The sequence below is a fragment of the Bombina bombina genome, chromosome 8 (assembly GCF_027579735.1).
Source record: "Bombina bombina isolate aBomBom1 chromosome 8, aBomBom1.pri, whole genome shotgun sequence".
NCBI classification, from domain to species: domain Eukaryota; kingdom Metazoa; phylum Chordata; class Amphibia; order Anura; family Bombinatoridae; genus Bombina; species Bombina bombina.
The window spans coordinates 1,340,375-1,361,638 of NC_069506.1; the positions used below are offsets into that span (position 1 = coordinate 1,340,375).

At 42.7% G+C, this 21,264-nt stretch overlaps 1 protein-coding gene across 1 annotated transcript in view; it reads right to left on the reverse strand.

Annotated features, from left to right (window-relative positions):
- Positions 1-17,226, reverse strand: part of SC5D (sterol-C5-desaturase) — a 98,001-nt gene extending 80,775 nt beyond the window's left edge. The window contains exons 1-3 of the mRNA XM_053690102.1: positions 17,139-17,226; positions 726-940; positions 1-106 (exon numbers count right to left, since the gene is read on the reverse strand). The exon at positions 1-106 is cut by the window's left edge and continues 27 nt beyond it. Coding sequence (XP_053546077.1) covers positions 1-106; positions 726-935 — 316 coding nt within the window. The 5' untranslated portion in view covers positions 936-940; positions 17,139-17,226. The remainder of the gene's footprint in view (positions 107-725; positions 941-17,138) is intronic.
- Between the last annotated feature and the right edge of the window lie 4,038 nt (positions 17,227-21,264).

Below are 21,264 nucleotides of genomic sequence, written 5' to 3' on the forward strand. Positions count from 1 at the left end.
AGAGCCTGCTGTATCCGCGCACTTCTGCGAAAAACAGTGCAACTGTAGGAATGCTAATCCAGGGCATGGACTTGACAGAAAACACAATCTCTCTTCGTACCTGATTCTATTGAAGAAAATAAAAAACAATCGTGAATAAAGGCGCCACAAACCCCTAGATCGTCACCAGTGTCAGTATCGCAGAATGCGTTGACAAGAGCTGTGAAGGTTAAAAACAACTGTTTCATGAAGTGATCACATCTCTCCTGCACTAATACAGAGCATACAGAGCATATGATCATTTACACATTAGATTTAGGTATGACAAATACAGCGAGAAATCTAGTTTATCTTGCGTAAGATGGCGCAGTTCTACATAATAAACCCACAGCTGTCTGAGGGAGAATTCGCCTTTTTATGACACTTGTATACCATTAACTGCTCTGTCTCTGTCATGTTTTATACAGGAAAATTATAACTTCTTAAATCTGCTATAAAATATAAAAATATTTACTAAAACAGTATTTGTAGTTCTTAAAGAAAAATTACTTTAAATGTAGACGAATTATCAAAGAAGCACTGTGTAAAATATATATCTGGTTTACGTAGAATGAAACACTTCAGTAGTATTAGTGCAGGGATAAGTTATCTCACATGTTCAGGTTAATAAAGTATCTATAACACTAGCCTGCACATCCGTTACTGAGACAGGAAGTGACACGCGCACACGCCAGTATGTTCTTTACCTTTAAGAACTGGGGATGTTTCATCAGAGAATGATCAAAAATGAAATAGTAACTGAGACTTCCGAACAGGAAGTAGATGACCAGAGCGCCGAGGTTGGTTACAATAAAAAGACTAATGAGCTGACGAAACGCATCATGTTCAGGCCACGAGGCGGGGTACATGTATGGTGTAAAGAAATAGTAGTCTGCGACGTTCAGAACCAAATCCATTTTATCTGTAAAACAATTAGATGTCTGTGTAAATGTTGTGGTATTTCTGATTTCATTTGCACAAACACACAGGAAAAACATGCAATAAGGTGACATCAGGACTAATGAGTGTGCTCTATACTAAGCCTTGTGTCACTTAGTGACTGCTACCCCAGGATATCCCTCACTGAGCAGGGGACAGGATCCCACTCCTCTCATACACAGTAATGATGAATACATTTATCACATAAACAAGTGCGCTATAAATACTGAGCCTTGTGTCACTCACTGAGCAGGGGACAGGATCCCACTCCTCTCATACACAGTAATGATGAATACATTTATCACATAAACAAGTGCGCTATAAATACTGAGCCTTGTGTCACTTAGTGAGCAGGGGACAGGATCCCACTCCTCTCATACACAGTAATGATGAATATATTTATCACATAAACAAGTGCGCTATAAATACTGAGCCTTGTGTCACTTAGTGAGCAGGGGACAGGATCCCACTCCTCTCATACACAGTAATGATGAATATATTTATCACATAAACAAGTGCGCTATAAATACTGAGCCTTGTGTCACTCACTGAGCAGGGGACAGGATCCCACTCCTCTCATACACAGTAATGATGAATATATTTATCACATAAACAAGTGCGCTATAAATACTGAGCCTTGTGTCACTTAGTGAGCAGGGGACAGGATCCCACTCCTCTCATACACAGTAATGATGAATATATTTATCACATAAACAAGTGCGCTATAAATACTGAGCCTTGTGTCACTCACTGAGCAGGGGACAGGATCCCACTCCTCTCATACACAGTAATGATGAATATATTTATCACATAAACAAGTGCGCTATAAATACTGAGCCTTGTGTCACTCACTGAGCAGGGGACAGGATCCCACTCCTCTCATACACAGTAATGATGAATACATTTATCACATAAACAAGTGCGCTATAAATACTGAGCCTTGTGTCACTTAGTGAGCAGGGGACAGGATCCCACTCCTCTCATACACAGTAATGATGAATATATTTATCACATAAACAAGTGCGCTATAAATACTGAGCCTTGTGTCACTTAGTGAGCAGGGGACAGGATCCCACTCCTCTCATACACAGTAATGATGAATACATTTATCACATAAACAAGTGCCCTATAAATACTGAGCCTTGTGTCACTTACTGAGCAGGGGACAGGATCCCACTCCTCTCATACACAGTAATGATGAATACATTTATCACATAAACAAGTGCGCTATAAATACTGAGCCTTGTGTCACTTAGTGAGCAGGGGACAGGATCCCACTCCTCTCATACACAGTAATGATGAATACATTTATCACATAAACAAGTGCGCTATAAATACTGAGCCTTGTGTCACTCACTGAGCAGGGGACAGGATCCCACTCCTCTCATACACAGTAATGATGAATACATTTATCACATAAACAAGTGCCCTATAAATACTGAGCCTTGTGTCACTCACTGAGCAGGGGACAGGATCCCACTCCTCTCATACACAGTAATGATGAATATATTTATCACATAAACAAGTGCCCTATAAATACTGTGCCTTGTGTCACTCACTGAGCAGGGGACAGGATCCCACTCCTCTCATACACAGTAATGATGAATACATTTATCACATAAACAAGTGCGCTATAAATACTGAGCCTTGTGTCACTTAGTGAGCAGGGGACAGGATCCCACTCCTCTCATACACAGTAATGATGAATATATTTATCACATAAACAAGTGCCCTATAAATACTGAGCCTTGTGTCACTTAGTGAGCAGGGGACAGGATCCCACTCCTCTCATACACAGTAATGATGAATATATTTATCACATAAACAAGTGCCCTATAAATACTGAGCCTTGTGTCACTCACTGAGCAGGGGACAGGATCCCACTCCTCTCATACACAGTAATGATGAATATATTTATCACATAAACAAGTGCCCTATAAATACTGAGCCTTGTGTCACTTAGTGAGCAGGGGACAGGATCCCACTCCTCTCATACACAGTAATGATGAATATATTTATCACATAAACAAGTGCGCTATAAATACTGAGCCTTGTGTCACTTAGTGAGCAGGGGACAGGATCCCACTCCTCTCATACACAGTAATGATGAATATATTTATCACATAAACAAGTGCCCTATAAATACTGAGCCTTGTGTCACTCACTGAGCAGGGGACAGGATCCCACTCCTCTCATACACAGTAATGATGAATATATTTATCACATAAACAAGTGCGCTATAAATACTGAGCCTTGTGTCACTCACTGAGCAGGGGACAGGATCCCACTCCTCTCATACACAGTAATGATGAATACATTTATCACATAAACAAGTGCGCTATAAATACTGAGCCTTGTGTCACTTAGTGAGCAGGGGACAGGATCCCACTCCTCTCATACACAGTAATGATGAATACATTTATCACATAAACAAGTGCCCTATAAATACTGAGCCTTGTGTCACTCACTGAGCAGGGGACAGGATCCCACTCCTCTCATACACAGTAATGATGAATATATTTATCACATAAACAAGTGCCCTATAAATACTGAGCCTTGTGTCACTTAGTGAGCAGGGGACAGGATCCCACTCCTCTCATACACAGTAATGATGAATACATTTATCACATAAACAAGTGCGCTATAAATACTGAGCCTTGTGTCACTTAGTGAGCAGGGGACAGGATCCCACTCCTCTCATACACAGTAATGATGAATATATTTATCACATAAACAAGTGCGCTATAAATACTGAGCCTTGTGTCACTTAGTGAGCAGGGGACAGGATCCCACTCCTCTCATACACAGTAATGATGAATATATTTATCACATAAACAAGTGCGCTATAAATACTGAGCCTTGTGTCACTCACTGAGCAGGGGACAGGATCCCACTCCTCTCATACACAGTAATGATGAATACATTTATCACATAAACAAGTGCCCTATAAATACTGAGCCTTGTGTCACTTACTGAGCAGGGGACAGGATCCCACTCCTCTCATACACAGTAATGATGAATACATTTATCACATAAACAAGTGCGCTATAAATACTGAGCCTTGTGTCACTTAGTGAGCAGGGGACAGGATCCCACTCCTCTCATACACAGTAATGATGAATATATTTATCACATAAACAAGTGCCCTATAAATACTGAGCCTTGTGTCACTTAGTGAGCAGGGGACAGGATCCCACTCCTCTCATACACAGTAATGATGAATACATTTATCACATAAACAAGTGCCCTATAAATACTGAGCCTTGTGTCACTTAGTGAGCAGGGGACAGGATCCCACTCCTCTCATACACAGTAATGATGAATATATTTATCACATAAACAAGTGCGCTATAAATACTGAGCCTTGTGTCACTCACTGAGCAGGGGACAGGATCCCACTCCTCTCATACACAGTAATGATGAATACATTTATCACATAAACAAGTGCGCTATAAATACTGAGCCTTGTGTCACTTAGTGAGCAGGGGACAGGATCCCACTCCTCTCATACACAGTAATGATGAATATATTTATCACATAAACAAGTGCGCTATAAATACTGAGCCTTGTGTCACTTAGTGAGCAGGGGACAGGATCCCACTCCTCTCATACACAGTAATGATGAATATATTTATCACATAAACAAGTGCCCTATAAATACTGAGCCTTGTGTCACTCACTGAGCAGGGGACAGGATCCCACTCCTCTCATACACAGTAATGATGAATACATTTATCACATAAACAAGTGCCCTATAAATACTGAGCCTTGTGTCACTTAGTGAGCAGGGGACAGGATCCCACTCCTCTCATACACAGTAATGATGAATACATTTATCACATAAACAAGTGCGCTATAAATACTGAGCCATGTGTCACTCACTGAGCAGGGGACAGGATCCCACTCCTCTCATACACAGTAATGATGAATATATTTATCACATAAACAAGTGCGCTATAAATACTGAGCCTTGTGTCACTTACTGAGCAGGGGACAGGATCCCACTCCTCTCATACACAGTAATGATGAATATATTTATCACATAAACAAGTGCCCTATAAATACTGAGCCTTGTGTCACTCACTGAGCAGGGGACAGGATCCCACTCCTCTCATACACAGTAATGATGAATATATTTATCACATAAACAAGTGCCTTATAAATACTGAGCCTTGTGTCACTTACTGAGCAGGGGACAGGATCCCACTCCTCTCATACACAGTAATGATGAATACATTTATCACATAAACAAGTGCGCTATAAATACTGAGCCTTGTGTCACTCACTGAGCAGGGGACAGGATCCCACTCCTCTCATACACAGTAATGATGAATACATTTATCACATAAACAAGTGCCCTATAAATACTGAGCCTTGTGTCACTTAGTGAGCAGGGGACAGGATCCCACTCCTCTCATACACAGTAATGATGAATATATTTATCACATAAACAAGTGCCCTATAAATACTGAGCCTTGTGTCACTTAGTGAGCAGGGGACAGGATCCCACTCCTCTCATACACAGTAATGATGAATATATTTATCACATAAACAAGTGCGCTATAAATACTGAGCCTTGTGTCACTTAGTGAGCAGGGGACAGGATCCCACTCCTCTCATACACAGTAATGATGAATACATTTATCACATAAACAAGTGCCCTATAAATACTGAGCCTTGTGTCACTTACTGAGCAGGGGACAGGATCCCACTCCTCTCATACACAGTAATGATGAATACATTTATCACATAAACAAGTGCGCTATAAATACTGAGCCTTGTGTCACTCACTGAGCAGGGGACAGGATCCCACTCCTCTCATACACAGTAATGATGAATACATTTATCACATAAACAAGTGCCCTATAAATACTGAGCCTTGTGTCACTTAGTGAGCAGGGGACAGGATCCCACTCCTCTCATACACAGTAATGATGAATACATTTATCACATAAACAAGTGCGCTATAAATACTGAGCCTTGTGTCACTTAGTGAGCAGGGGACAGGATCCCACTCCTCTCATACACAGTAATGATGAATACATTTATCACATAAACAAGTGCCCTATAAATACTGAGCCTTGTGTCACTTAGTGAGCAGGGGACAGGATCCCACTCCTCTCATACACAGTAATGATGAATATATTTATCACATAAACAAGTGCGCTATAAATACTGAGCCTTGTGTCACTTACTGAGCAGGGGACAGGATCCCACTCCTCTCATACACAGTAATGATGAATATATTTATCACATAAACAAGTGCCCTATAAATACTGAGCCTTGTGTCACTTACTGAGCAGGGGACAGGATCCCACTCCTCTCATACACAGTAATGATGAATATATTTATCACATAAACAAGTGCCCTATAAATACTGAGCCTTGTGTCACTTAGTGAGCAGGGGACAGGATCCCACTCCTCTCATACACAGTAATGATGAATATATTTATCACATAAACAAGTGCGCTATAAATACTGAGCCTTGTGTCACTCACTGAGCAGGGGACAGGATCCCACTCCTCTCATACACAGTAATGATGAATACATTTATCACATAAACAAGTGCGCTATAAATACTGAGCCTTGTGTCACTTAGTGACTGCTATATTAAGTCTCTGCTGACTTAGTACAATCATAGACAACAAAGTTAGCACCTCAATAAGGTTAAGAGCCTCCCGAATACAATGTTCCTATTCACTCTTCTAGGTAATAATGATAAATACATTTTATAAATACTCAGTGACCACTACACTAGGATGCTGCTGAGTGGACAGGGAGAGTGCTGAGGGATTTTGTCCCCTGGGTAAAGTGCTACCCTAGATTTAATCTTAGATAAGGCCCTGTGCCCCAGGTGACAGCGCACGTACAAGGCCCTGTGCCCCAGGTGACAGCGCGTGTACAACAAGGCCCTGTGCCCCAGGTGACAGCGCACGTACAACAAGGCCCTGTGCCCCAGGTGACAGCGCACGTACAACAAGGCCCTGTGCCCCAGGTGACAGCGCACGTACAAGGCCCTGTGCCCCAGGTGACAGCGCACGTACAGCAAGGCCCTGTGCCCCAGGTGACAGCGCACGTACAACAAGGCCCTGTGCCCCAGGTGACAGCGCACGTACAAGGCCCCTGTGACAATATGATGATAAGATGCCAAGGTGACAGTGCATGTACAAGGCCCCTGTGGCAATATGATAATAAGATGCCAAGGTGACAGTGCATGTACAACAAGACCCAGGTGACAATATAAAACTAAGACCCAGGTGACAATATGAGACTAAGGTACCCAGGTGACAATATGACACTAAGGTACCCAGGTGACAATATAACAATAAGGTTCCCAGTTGACAATATGATACTAAGACCCCCAGTGAAAATATGACAGTAAGGTACCCAGGTGACAATATGACACTAACGTAACCAGGTGACAATATGACACTAAGGTACCCAGGTGACAATATAACACTAAGTTACCCAGGTGACAATATGACACTAACGTACCCAGGTGACAATATGACACTAACGTACCCAGGTGACAATATGACACTAAGGTACCAAGGTGACAATATGACACTAAGGTACCAAGGTGACAATATAACACTAAGGTACCCAGGTGAAAATAGGACACTAAGGTACCCAGGTGACAATATAACACTAAGGTACCTAGGTGACAATAGGACACTAAGACCCTGGTGACAATATAACACTAAGGTACCCAGGTCACAATATGACAGTAAAGTACCCCAGTGACATTATGACACTAAGGTACCCAGGTGACAATATGAAACTAAGACAGGCAGGTGACAATATAACACTAAGGTACCCAGGTGACAATATCACAGTAAGTACCCCAGTGACATTATGATACTAAGGTACCCAGGTGACAATATGACACTAAGGTTCGCAGGTAACAATATGACACTAAGATCCAGGTGACAATATGACACTAAGACCCAGGTGACACTAAGACCCCGGTGACAATATGACATTAAGACCCTGTGACAATATGACACTAAGACCCAGGTGACAATATGACACTAAGACCCAGGTGACAATATGACACTAAGACCCCGGTGACAATATGACACTAAGACCCAGGTGACAATAAGACCCTGGTGACAATATGACACTAAGACCCAGATGACATTAAGACCCAGGTGACAATATAACACTAAGACCCAGGTGACAATATGACAGTAAGTACTGCAGTGACATTATGACACTAAGGTACCCAGGTGACAATATAACACTAAGACCCCGGTGACAATATGACACTAAGACCCAGTTGACACTAAGACCCCGGTGACAATATGACACTAAGACCCAGGTGACAATATGACAGTAAGTACTCCAGTGACATTATGAAACTAAGGTACCCAGGTGACAATATAACACTAAGACCCAGGTGACACAAAGTCCCCGGTAACAATATAACACTAAGACCCAGGTGACACTAAGACCCAGGTGACAATATGACAGTAAGTACTCCACTGACATTATGACACTAAGGTACCCAGGTGACAATATAACACTAAGACCCAGGTGACACAAAGTCCCCGGTAACAATATAACACTAAGACCCCGGTGACACTAAGACCCAGGTGACAATATGGCAGTAAGTACTCCAGTGACATTATGGCACTAAGGTACCCAGGTGACAATATAACACTAAGACCCAGGTGACACTAAGACCCCGGTGACAATATGACACTAAGACCCAGGTGACACTAAGACCCCGGTGACAATATGACACTAAGACCCAGGTGACAATATAACACTAAGACCCCGGTGACAATATGACACTAAGACCCCGGTGACACTAAGACCTAGGTGACACTAAGACCTAGGTGACACTAAGACCCAGGTAACAATATGACACTAAGACCCAGGTGACACTAAGACCCTGGTGACAATATGACCCTAAGACCCAGGTGACAATATGACAGTAAGTACTCCAGTGACATTATGACACTAAGGTACCCAGGTGACAATATAACACTAAGACCCCGGTGACACTAAGACCCCGGTGACAATATAACACTAAGAGTCCGGTGACAATATGACACTAAGACCCAGGTGACACTAAGACCCCAGTGACAATATGACACTAAGACCCAGGTGACAATATGACAGTAAGTACTCCAGTGACATTATGACACTAAGGTACCCAGGTGACAATATAACACTAAGACCCCGGTGACAATATGACACTAAGACCCCGGTGACAATATGACACTAAGACCCAGGTGACACTAAGACCCCAGTGACAATATGACACTAAGACCCAGGTGACAATATAACACTAAGACCCAGGTGACAATATGACAGTAAGTACTCCACTGACATTATGACACTAAGGTACCCAGGTGACAATATAACACTAAGACCCCGGTGACAATATAACACTAAGACCCAGGTGACAATATGACAGTAAGTACTCCAGTGACATTATGACACTAAGGTACCCAGGTGACAATATAACACTAAGACCCCGGTGACAATATGACACTAAGACCCAGGTGACACTAAGACCCCGGTGACAATATGACAGTAAGTACCCCAGTGAAATTATGACACTAAGGTACCCAGGTGACAAGATAACACTAAGACCCAGGTGACACTAAGACCCCGGTGACAATATAACACTAAGACCCAGGTGACACTAAAACCCAGGTGACAATATGACAGTAAGTACTCCACTGACATTATGACACTAAGGTACCCAGGTGACAATATAACACTAAGACCCAGGTGACACTAAGACCCAGGTGACAATATGGCAGTAAGTAGTCCACTGACATTATGGCACTAAGGTACCCAGGTGACAATATGACACTAAGACCCAGGTGACACTAAGACCCCGGTGACAATATGACACTAAGACCCCGGTGACAATATGACACTAAGACCCAGGTGACACTAAGACCTAGGTGACACTAAGACCCCGGTGACACTAAGACCCTGGTGACAATATAACACTAAGACCCTGGTGACAATATGACCCTAAGACCCTGGTGACACTAAGACCCAGGTGACAATATGACACTAAGACCCAGGTGACAATATGACAGTAAGTACTCCAGTGACATTATGACACTAAGGTACCCAGGTGACAATATAACACTAAGACCCCGGTGACACTAAGGCCCCGGTGACAATATAGCACTAAGACCCCAGTGACAATATGACACTAAGACCCAGGTGACACTAAGACCCCGGTGACAATATGACACTAAGACCCAGGCGACACTAAGACCCCGGTGACAATATGACACTAAGACCCAGGTGACAATATGACAATATGACAGTAAGTACTCCAGTGACATTATGACACTAAGGTACCCAGGTGACAATATAACACTAAGACCCCGGTGACAATATGACACTAAGACCCAGGTAACAATATGACAATATGGAGTAAGTACTCCAGTGACATTATGACACTAAGGTACCCAGGTGACAATATAACACTAAGACCCAGGTGACACAAAGACCCCGGTAAATTTATGACAGTAAGTACCCCAGTGAATTTATGACACTAAGGTACCCAGGTGACAATATAACACTAAGACCCAGGTGACAATATGACAGTAAGTACTCCAGTGACATTATGACACTAAGGTACCCAGGTGACAATATAACACTAAGACCCAGGTGACAATATGACAGTAAGTACTCCAGTGACATTATGACACTAAGGTACCCAGGTGACAATATAACACTAAGACCCCGGTGACAATATAACACTAAGACCCCCGGTGACAATATGACACTAAGACCCAGGTGACACTAAGACCCCGGTGACAATATGACACTAAGACCCAGGTGACAATATGACAGTAAGTACTCCAGTGACATTATGACACTAAGGTACCCAGGTGACAATATAACACTAAGACCCAGGTGACACTAAGACCCCGGTGACAATATAACCCCAAGACCAAGGTGACAATATGACAGTAAGTACTCCAGTGACATTATGACACTAAGGTACCCAGGTGACAATATTTAAGTGTGTGAATGAGTAGAGCGCTGGAACTATAAAAGATCCCAAACACCCTATAAATATAAGATCCTTCGGTCTTATAAGTAAGATTATCTAGGTAGGGAGGTATATAGGGGCGTTGTTTCCATCTTAAGGGATCGTACGTAGCTATATGAATGTGAATTAGTAATTTCCTTATATAGTGATAATAGTATATTTAATAAATGTACTAAAAACTTTTTTTAAAAAGTGAAAAATAAAGTGACAATATTGTTTTGATATATATCAATTAAAGAAGGAATATTGAATATTCCTATAATTTAAATTTTAAATTATAGGAATATTCAATATTCCTTCTTTAATTGATATATATCAAAACAATATTGTCACTTTATTTTTCACTTTTTAAAAAAAAAATTTAGTACATTTATTAAAAATACTATTATCACTATATAAGGAAATTACTAATTCACATTCATATAGCTACGTGCGATCCCTTAAGCTGGAAACAACGCCCCTATATACCTCCCTACCTAGATACCCAGGTGACAATATAACACTAAGACCCAGGTGACACTAACACCCAGGTGACAATATAACACTAAGACCCAGGTGATTATATAACACTAAGACCCAGGTGACACTAAGACCCAGGTGACAATATAACACTAAGACCCAGGTGACAATATGACACTAAGACCCAGGTGACACTATGACACTAAGACCCAGGTGACACTAAGACCCAGGTGACAATATAACACTAAGACCCAGGTGACAATATAATACTAAGACCCAGGTGACACTAAGACCCAGGTGACAATATAACACTAAGACCCAGGTGACACTAAGACCCAGGTGACAATATAACACTAAGACCCAGGTGACAATATAACACTAAGACCCAGGTGACACTAAGACCCAGGTGACAATATAACACTAAGACCCAGGTGACAATATAACACTATGACCCAGGTGACACTAAGACCCAGGTGACAATATAACACTAAGACCCAGCTGACAATATAACACTAAGACCCAGGTGACACTAAGACCCAGGTGACAATATAACTAAAACCCAGGTGACAATATAACACTAAGACCCAGGTGACACTAAGACCCAGGTGACAATATAACACTAAGACCCAGGTGACAATATAACACTAAAACCCAGGTGACAATATAACACTAAGACCCAGGTGACACTAAGACCCAGGTGACAATATAACACTAAGACCCAGGTGACACTAAGACCCAGGTGACAATATAACACTAAGACCCAGGTGACACTAAGACCCAGGTGACAATATAACACTAAGACCAAGGTGACAATATAACACTAAAACCCAGGTGACAATATAACACTAAGACCCAGGTGACACTAAGACCCAGGTGACACTAAGACCCAGGTGACAATATAACACTAAGACTCAGGTGACACTAAGACCCAGGTGACAATATAACACTAAGACCCAGGTGACACTAAGACCCAGGTGACAATATAACACTAAGACCCAGGTGACACTAAGACCCAGGTGACAATATAACACTAAGACCCAGCTGACAATATAACACTAAGACCCAGGTGACACTAAGACCCAGGTGACAATATAACACTAAGACCCAGGTGACACTAAGACCCAGGTGACAATATAACACTAAGACCCAGGTGACACTAAGACCCAGGTGACAATATAACACTAAGACCCAGGTGACACTAAGACCCAGGTGACACTAAGACCCAGCTGACAATATAACACTAAGACCCAGGTGACACTAAGACCCAGGTGACAATATAACACTAAGACCCAGGTGACAATATAACACTAAGACCCAGGTGACACTAAGACCCAGGTGACAATATAACACTAAGACCCAGGTGACACTAAGACCCAGGTGACAATATAACACTAAGACCCAGGTGACACTAAGACCCAGCTGCCAATATAACACTAAGACCCAGGTGACAATATAACATTAAGACCCAGGTGACACTAAGACCCAGGTGACACTAAGACCCAGGTGACAATATAACACTAAGACCCAGGTGACACTAAGACCCAGGTGACAATATAACACTAAGAACCAGGTGACACTAAGACCCAGGTGACAATATAACACTAAGACCCAGGTGACACTAAGACCCAGGTGACAATATAACACTAAGACCCAGCTGACAATATAACACTAAGACCCAGGTGACACTAAGACCCAGGTGACAATATAACACTAAGACCCAGGTGACAATATAACACTAAGACCCAGGTGACACTAAGACCCAGGTGACAATATAACACTAAGACCCAGGTGACAATATAACACTAAGACCCAGGTGACACTAAGACCCAGGTGACAATATAACACTAAGACCCAGGTGACACTAAGACCCAGGTGACAATATAACACTAAAACCCAGGTGACAATATAACACTAAGACTCAGGTGACACTAAGACCCAGGTGACACTAAGACCCAGGTGACAATATAACACTAAGACCCAGGTGACACTAAGACCCAGGTGACAATATAACACTAAGACCCAGGTGACACTAAGACCCAGGTGACAATATAACACTAAGACCCAGGTGACACTAAGACCCAGGTGACAATATAACACTAAGACCCAGGTGACACTAAGACCCAGGTGACACTAAGACCCAGGTGACAATATAACACTAAGACCCAGGTGACACTAAGACCCAGGTGACAATATAACACTAAGACCCAGGTGACACTAAGACCCAGGTGACAATATAACACTAAGACCCAGGTGACACTAAGACCCATGTGACAATATAACACTAAGACCCATGTGACAATATAACACTAAGACCCAGGTGACAATATAACACTAAGACCCAGGTGACACTAAGACCCAGGTGACAATATAACACTAAGACCCAGGTGACAATATAACACTAAGACCCAGGTGACACTAAGACCCAGGTGACAATATAACACTAAGACCCAGGTGACAATATAACACTAAGACCCAGGTGACACTAAGACCCAGGTGACAATATAACACTAAGACCCAGGTGACAATATAACACTAAGACCCAGGTGACACTAAGACCCAGGTGACAATATAACACTAAGACCCAGGTGACAATATAACACTAAGACCCAGGTGACACTAAGACCCAGGTGACAATATAATACTAAGACACAGGTGACACTAAGACCCAGCTGACAATATAACACTAAGACCCAGGTGACAATATAACACTAAGACCCAGGTGACACTAAGACCCAGGTGACAATATAACACTAAGACCCAGGTGACACTAAGACCCAGGTGACAATATAACACTAAGACCCAGGTGACAATATAACACTAAGACCCAGGTGACACTAAGACCCAGCTGACAATATAACACTAAGACCCAGGTGACAATATAACACTAAGACCCAGGTGACACTAAGACCCAGGTGATAATATAACACTAAGACCCAGGTGACACTAAGACCCAGGTGACAATATAACACTAAGACCCAGGTGACAATATAACACTAAGACCCAGGTGACACTAAGACCCAGGTGACAATATAACACTAAGACCCAGGTGACACTAAGACCCAGCTGACAATATAACACTAAGACCCAGGTGACAATATAACACTAAGACCCAGGTGACACTAAGACCCAGGTGACAATATAACACTAAGACCCAGGTGACACTAAGACCCAGGTGACAATATAACACTAAGACCCAGGTGACACTAAGACCCAGGTGACAATATAACACTAAGACCCAGGTGACACTAAGACCCAGGTGACAATATAACACTAAGACCCAGGTGACAATATAACACTAAGACCCAAGTGACAATATAACACTAAGACCCAGGTGACACTAAGACCCAGGTGACAATATAACACTAAAACCCAGGTGACACTAAGACCCAGGTGACAATATAACACTAAGACCCAGGTGACAATATAACACTAAGACCCAGGTGACACTAAGACCCAGGTGACAATATAACACTAAGACCCAAGTGACACTAAGACCCAGGTGACAATATAACACTAAGACCCAGGTGACAATATAACACTAAGACCCAGGTGACACTAAGACCCAGGTGACAATATAACACTAAAACCCAGGTGACACTAAGACCCAGGTGACAATATAACACTAAGACCCAGGTGACACTAAGACCCAGGTGACAATATAACACTAAAACCCAGGTGACACTAAGACCCAGGTGACAATATAACACTAAGACCCAGGTGACAATATAACACTAAGACCCAGGTGACAATATAACACTAAGACCCAGGTGACACTAAGACCCAGGTGACAATATAACACTAAGACCCAGGTGACAATATAACACTAAGACCCAGGTGACAATATAACACTAAGACCCAGGTGACAATATAACACTAAGACCCAGGTGACACTAAGACCCAGGTGACAATATAACACTAAAACCCAGGTGACACTAAGACCCAGGTGACAATATAACACTAAGACCCAGGTGACAATATAACACTAAGACCCAGGTGACACTAAGACCCAGGTGACAATATAACACTAAGACCCAGGTGACAATATAACACTAAGACCCAGGTGACACTAAGACCCAGGTGACAATATAACACTAAGACCCAGGTGACACTAAGACCCAGGTGACAATATAACACTAAGACCCAGGTGACAATATAACACTAAGACCCAGGTGACACTAAGACCCAGGTGACAATATAACACTAAGACCCAGGTGACACTAAGACCCAGGTGACAATATAACACTAAGACCCAGGTGACACTAAGACCCAGGTGACAATATAACACTAAGACCCAGGTGACAATATAACACTAAGACCCAGGTGACACTAAGACCCAGGTGACAATATAACACTAAGACCCAGGTGACACTAAGACCCAGCTGACAATATAACACTAAGACCCAGGTGACAATATAACACTAAGACCCAGGTGACAATATAACACTAAGACCCAGGTGACACTAAGACCCAGGTGACAATATAACACTAAGACCCAGGTGACAATATAACACTAAGACCCAGGTGACAATATAACACTAAGACCCAGGTGACACTAAGACCCAGGTGACAATATAACACTAAGACCCAGGTGACACTAAGACCCAGGTGACAATATAACACTAAAACCCAGGTGACACTAAGACCCAGGTGACAATATAACACTAAGACCCAGGTGACACTAAGACCCAGGTGACAATATAACACTAAGACCCAGGTGACACTAAGACCCAGGTGACAATATAACACTAAGACCCAGGTGACAATATAACACTAAGACCCAGGTGACACTAAGACCCAGGTGACAATATAACACTAAGACCCAGGTGACACTAAGACCCAGGTGACAATATAACACTAAAACCCAGGTGACACTAAGACCCAGGTGACAATATAACACTAAGACCCAGGTGACACTAAGACCCAGGTGACAATATAACACTAAGACCCAGGTGACACTAAGACCCCGGTGACAATATGACACTAAGACCCAGGTGACACTAAGACCCCGGTGACAATATGACACTAAGACCCAGGTGACAATATGACACTAAGACCCAGGTGACACTAAGACCCAGGTGACAATATAACACTAAGACCCAGGTGACAATATAACACTAAGACCCAGGTGACACTAAGACCCAGGTGACAATATAACACTAAGACCCAGGTGACACTAAGACCCAGGTGACAATATAACACGAAGACCCAGGTGACACTAAGACCCAGGTGACAATATAACACTAAGACCCAGGTGACACTAAGACCCAGGTGACAATATAACACTAAGACCCAGGTGACACTAAGACCCAGGTGACAATATAACACTAAGACCCAGGTGACAATATAACACTAAGACCCAGGTGACAATATAACACTAAGACCCAGGTGACACTAAGACCCAGGTGACAATATAACACTAAGACCCAGGTGACAATATAACACTAAGACCCAGGTGACAATATAACACTAAGACCCAGGTGACACTAAGACCCAGGTGACAATATAACACTAAGACCCAGGTGACACTAAGACCCAGGTGACAATATAACACTAAGACCCAGGTGACAATATAACACTAAGACCCAGGTGACAATATAACACTAAGACCCAGGTGACAATATAACACTAAGACCCAGGTGACACTAAGACCCAGGTTACAATATAACACTAAGACCCCGGTCCTTACCTCCTGAGCCGCGCGGAGCACACACCGGAACACTGACAGGAGCCGGACTACCTGACACAGAGGGGGCGGGGCCCCATGAACTGATGTGACGTCCATAGCATCTGCCAATGGCTGCATCAGTACCACACAGGTCACGTGAGCCTGTGCGCTGCACTGATTGGCTGCCGTGCGATCTCCAGTCTGAGGCTATTTTCTAGTCACTGTCCGATGAGTTGCTAAGGAGCGGTAGTGGGCGGAGTGTATGACATAATTATCCAATCAAGCGACCTGTAGGCGGGGCTTAAGCTTTGTTTAGGTATAATGGTTATGTATGTGTGCCGCGTGGGTTAACCCTGTTTGCCGTTTAACATCTCGTCTGGTGCGTGTGCACGCGAGAAACAGGAGGCGCGTGATAACATTATTGCTATTTTTTTAATTTGATTTGCACCCCATCAAAATGAATAGAATTAATAATATATCTCCTCCGAACGCTTCCTTTGTAACAGCTACCCAAGTACTGCGCATGCGCTAATGGGGAAATCTGACAACTCAAACTGTCATTTGCCTACCTCTTCAGTCCGCATGCGCTACTTACGTCACGTGTTTCAGAATAAGCTACACTGCGCATGCGCTACATACATCACTTGTTTAAGAATAAGATACACTGCGCATGCGCTCAATACATCACATGTTTCAGAATAAGCTGCACTGCGCATGCGCTAAATACATCACGTGTTTCAGAATAAGATACACTGCGCATGCGCTAAAAAGTCACGTGTTTCAGAATAAGCTACACTGCGCATGCGCTAAATACATCACGTGTTTCAGAATAAGCTACACTGCGCATGCGCTACATACGTCCCGTGTTTCAGAATATGCTACATTGCGCATGCGCTAAATATGTCACGTGTTTCAGAATAAGCTACACTGCGCATGCGCTAAATAGTCATGTGTTTCAGAATAAGCTACACTGCGCATGCGCTAAATACATCACGTGCTTCAGAATAAGCTACACTGAGCATGCGCTAAATACGTCACGTGTTTCAGAATAAACTGCACTGCGCATGCGCTAAATACGTCACGTTTTTCAGAATAAGCTACACTGCGCATGCGCTAAAAAGTCATGTGTTTCAGAATAAGCTACACTGCGCATGCGCTAAATACATCACATGTTTCAGAATAAGCTACACTGCGCATGCGCTAAATACATCATGTGTTTCAGAATAAGCTACACTGTGCATGCGCTAAATACATCACGTGTTTCAGAATAAGCTACACTGTGCATGCGCTAAATACGTCACGTGTTTCAGAATAAGATACACTGCGCATGCGCTAAATACATCACGTGTTTCAGAATAAGCTACACTGCGCATGCGCTAAATACATCACATGTTTAAGAATAAGCAACACTGTGCATGCGCTAAATACATCACATGTTTCGGAATAAGCAACACTGCGCATGCGCTAAATACGTCACGTGTTTCAGAATAAGCTACACTGCGTATGCGCTAAATACATCACGTGTTTCAGAATAATCTACACTGCGCTTGCGCTAAATACGTCATGTGCTAAATACATCACGTGTTTTAGAATAAGCTACACTACGCATGCGCTAAATACGTCACGTGTTTCAGAATAAGCTACACTTCGCATTCGCTAAATACATCACGTGTTTCAGAATAAGCTACACTGCGCATGCGCTAAATACGTCACGTGTTTCAGAATAAGCTACACTGCGCATGCGGTAAATACGTCATGTGTTTCAGAATAAGCTACACTGCGCATGCGCTAAATACGTCACGTGTTTCAGAATAAGCTACACTGCGCATGTGCTAAATACGTAACGTGTTTCAGAATAAGCTACACTGTGCATGCGCTAAATACGTCACGTGTTTCAGAATAAGATACACTGTGCATGCGCTAAATACATCACGTGTTTCAGAATAAGCTACACTGCGCATGCGCTAAATGCATCACGTGTTTAAGAATAAGCAACACTGCGCATGCGCTAAATACATCACGTGTTTCGGAATAAGCAACACTGCGCATGCGCTAAATACGTCACGTGTTTCAGAATAAGCTACACTGCGTATGCGCTAAATAAATCACCTGTTTCAGAATAAGCTACACTGCGCTTGCGCTAAATACGTCATGTGCTAAATACGTCACGTGTTTCAGAATAAGCTACACTGCGCATGTGCTAAATACGTAACGTGTTTCAGAATAAGCTACACTGTGCATGCGCTAAATACGTCACGTGTTTCAGAATAAGATACACTGTGCATGCGCTAAATACATCACGTGTTTCAGAATAAGCTACACTGCGCATGCGCTAAATGCATCACGTGTTTAAGAATAAGCAACACTGCGCATGCGCTAAATACATCACGTGTTTCGGAATAAGCAACACTGCGCATGCGCTAAATACGTCACGTGTTTCAGAATAAGCTACACTGCGTATGCGCTAAATAAATCACCTGTTTCAGAATAAGCTACACTGCGCTTGCGCTAAATACGTCATGTGCTAAATACATTACGTGTTTTAGAATAAGCTACACTGAGCATGCGCTAAATACGTCACGTGTTTCAGAATAAGCTACACTGCGCATTCGCTACATACATCACGTGTTTCAGAATAAGCTACACTGCGCATGCGCTAAATACGTCACGTTTTTCAGAATAAACTACACTGCGCATGCGGTAAATACGTCACGTGTTTCAGAATAAGCTACACTGCGCATGCGCTAAATACGTCACGTGTTTCAGAATAAGCTACACTGCGCATGCGCTAAATACGTCACGTGTTTCAGAATAAGCTACACTGCGCATGCGCTAAATACGTCACGTTTTTCAGAATAAGCTACACTGCGCATGCGCTAAATACGTCACGTTTTTCAGAATAAGCTACACTGCGCATGCGCTAAATAGGTCACATGTTTCAGAATAAGCTACATTGCGCATGCGCTAAATACGTCATGTGTTTCAGAATAACCTACACTGCGCATGCGCTAAATACGTCACATGTTTCAGAATAAGCTACACTGCGCATGCGCTAAATACGTCACGTGTTTCAGAATAAGCTACACTGCGCATGCGCTAAATACGTCATGTGTTTCAGAATAAACTACACTGCGCATTCGCTAAATACATCACGTGTTTCAGAATAAGCTACACTGCGCATGCGTTAAATACGTCACATGTTTCAGAATAAGCTACACTGTGCATGCGCTAAATACGTCACATGTTTTAGAATAAGCTACACTGCGCATGCGCTAAATACATCACGTGTTTCAGAATAAGCTACACTGCGCATGCGCTAAATACATCACGTGTTTCAGAACAAGCTACACTGCGCATGCGCTAAATACGTCACGTGTTTCAGAATAAGCTACACTGCGTATGCGCTAAATACGTCACGTGTTTCAGAATAAGCTACACTGCGCATGCGCTATATACGTCACATGTTTCAGAATAAGCTACACTGTGCATGCGGTAAATTCATCACGTGTTTCAGAATAAGCTACACTGCGCATGCGGTAAATACATCACGTGTTTCAGAATAAGCTACACTGCGCATGCGCTAAATACGTCACGTGTTTCAGAATAAGCTACACTGCGCATGCGCTAAATACATCACGTGTTTCAGAATAAGCTACACTGCGCATGTGCTAAATACGTCACGTGTTTCAGAATAAGCTACACTGCGCATGCGCTAAATACGTCACGTGTTTCAGAATAAGCTACACTGTGCATGCGCTAAATACCTCTCGTGTTTCAGAATAAGCTACACTACATGCACTAAATACGTCACGTGTTTCAGAATAAGCTACACTGCGCATGCGCTAAATACATCACGTGTTTCAGAATAAGCTACACTGTGCATGCGCTAAACACATCACGTGTTTCAGAATAAGCTACACTGCGCATGCGCTAAATACATCACGTGTTTCAGAATAAGCTACACTGTGCATTCGCTAAATACGTCACGTGTTTCAGAATAAGCTACACTGCGCATGTGCTAAATACGTCACGTGTTTCAGAATAAGCTACACTGCGCATGCGCTAAATACGTCACGTGTTTCAGAATAAGCTACACTGTGCATGCGCTAAATACGTCACATGTTTCAGAATAAGCTACACTGCGCAT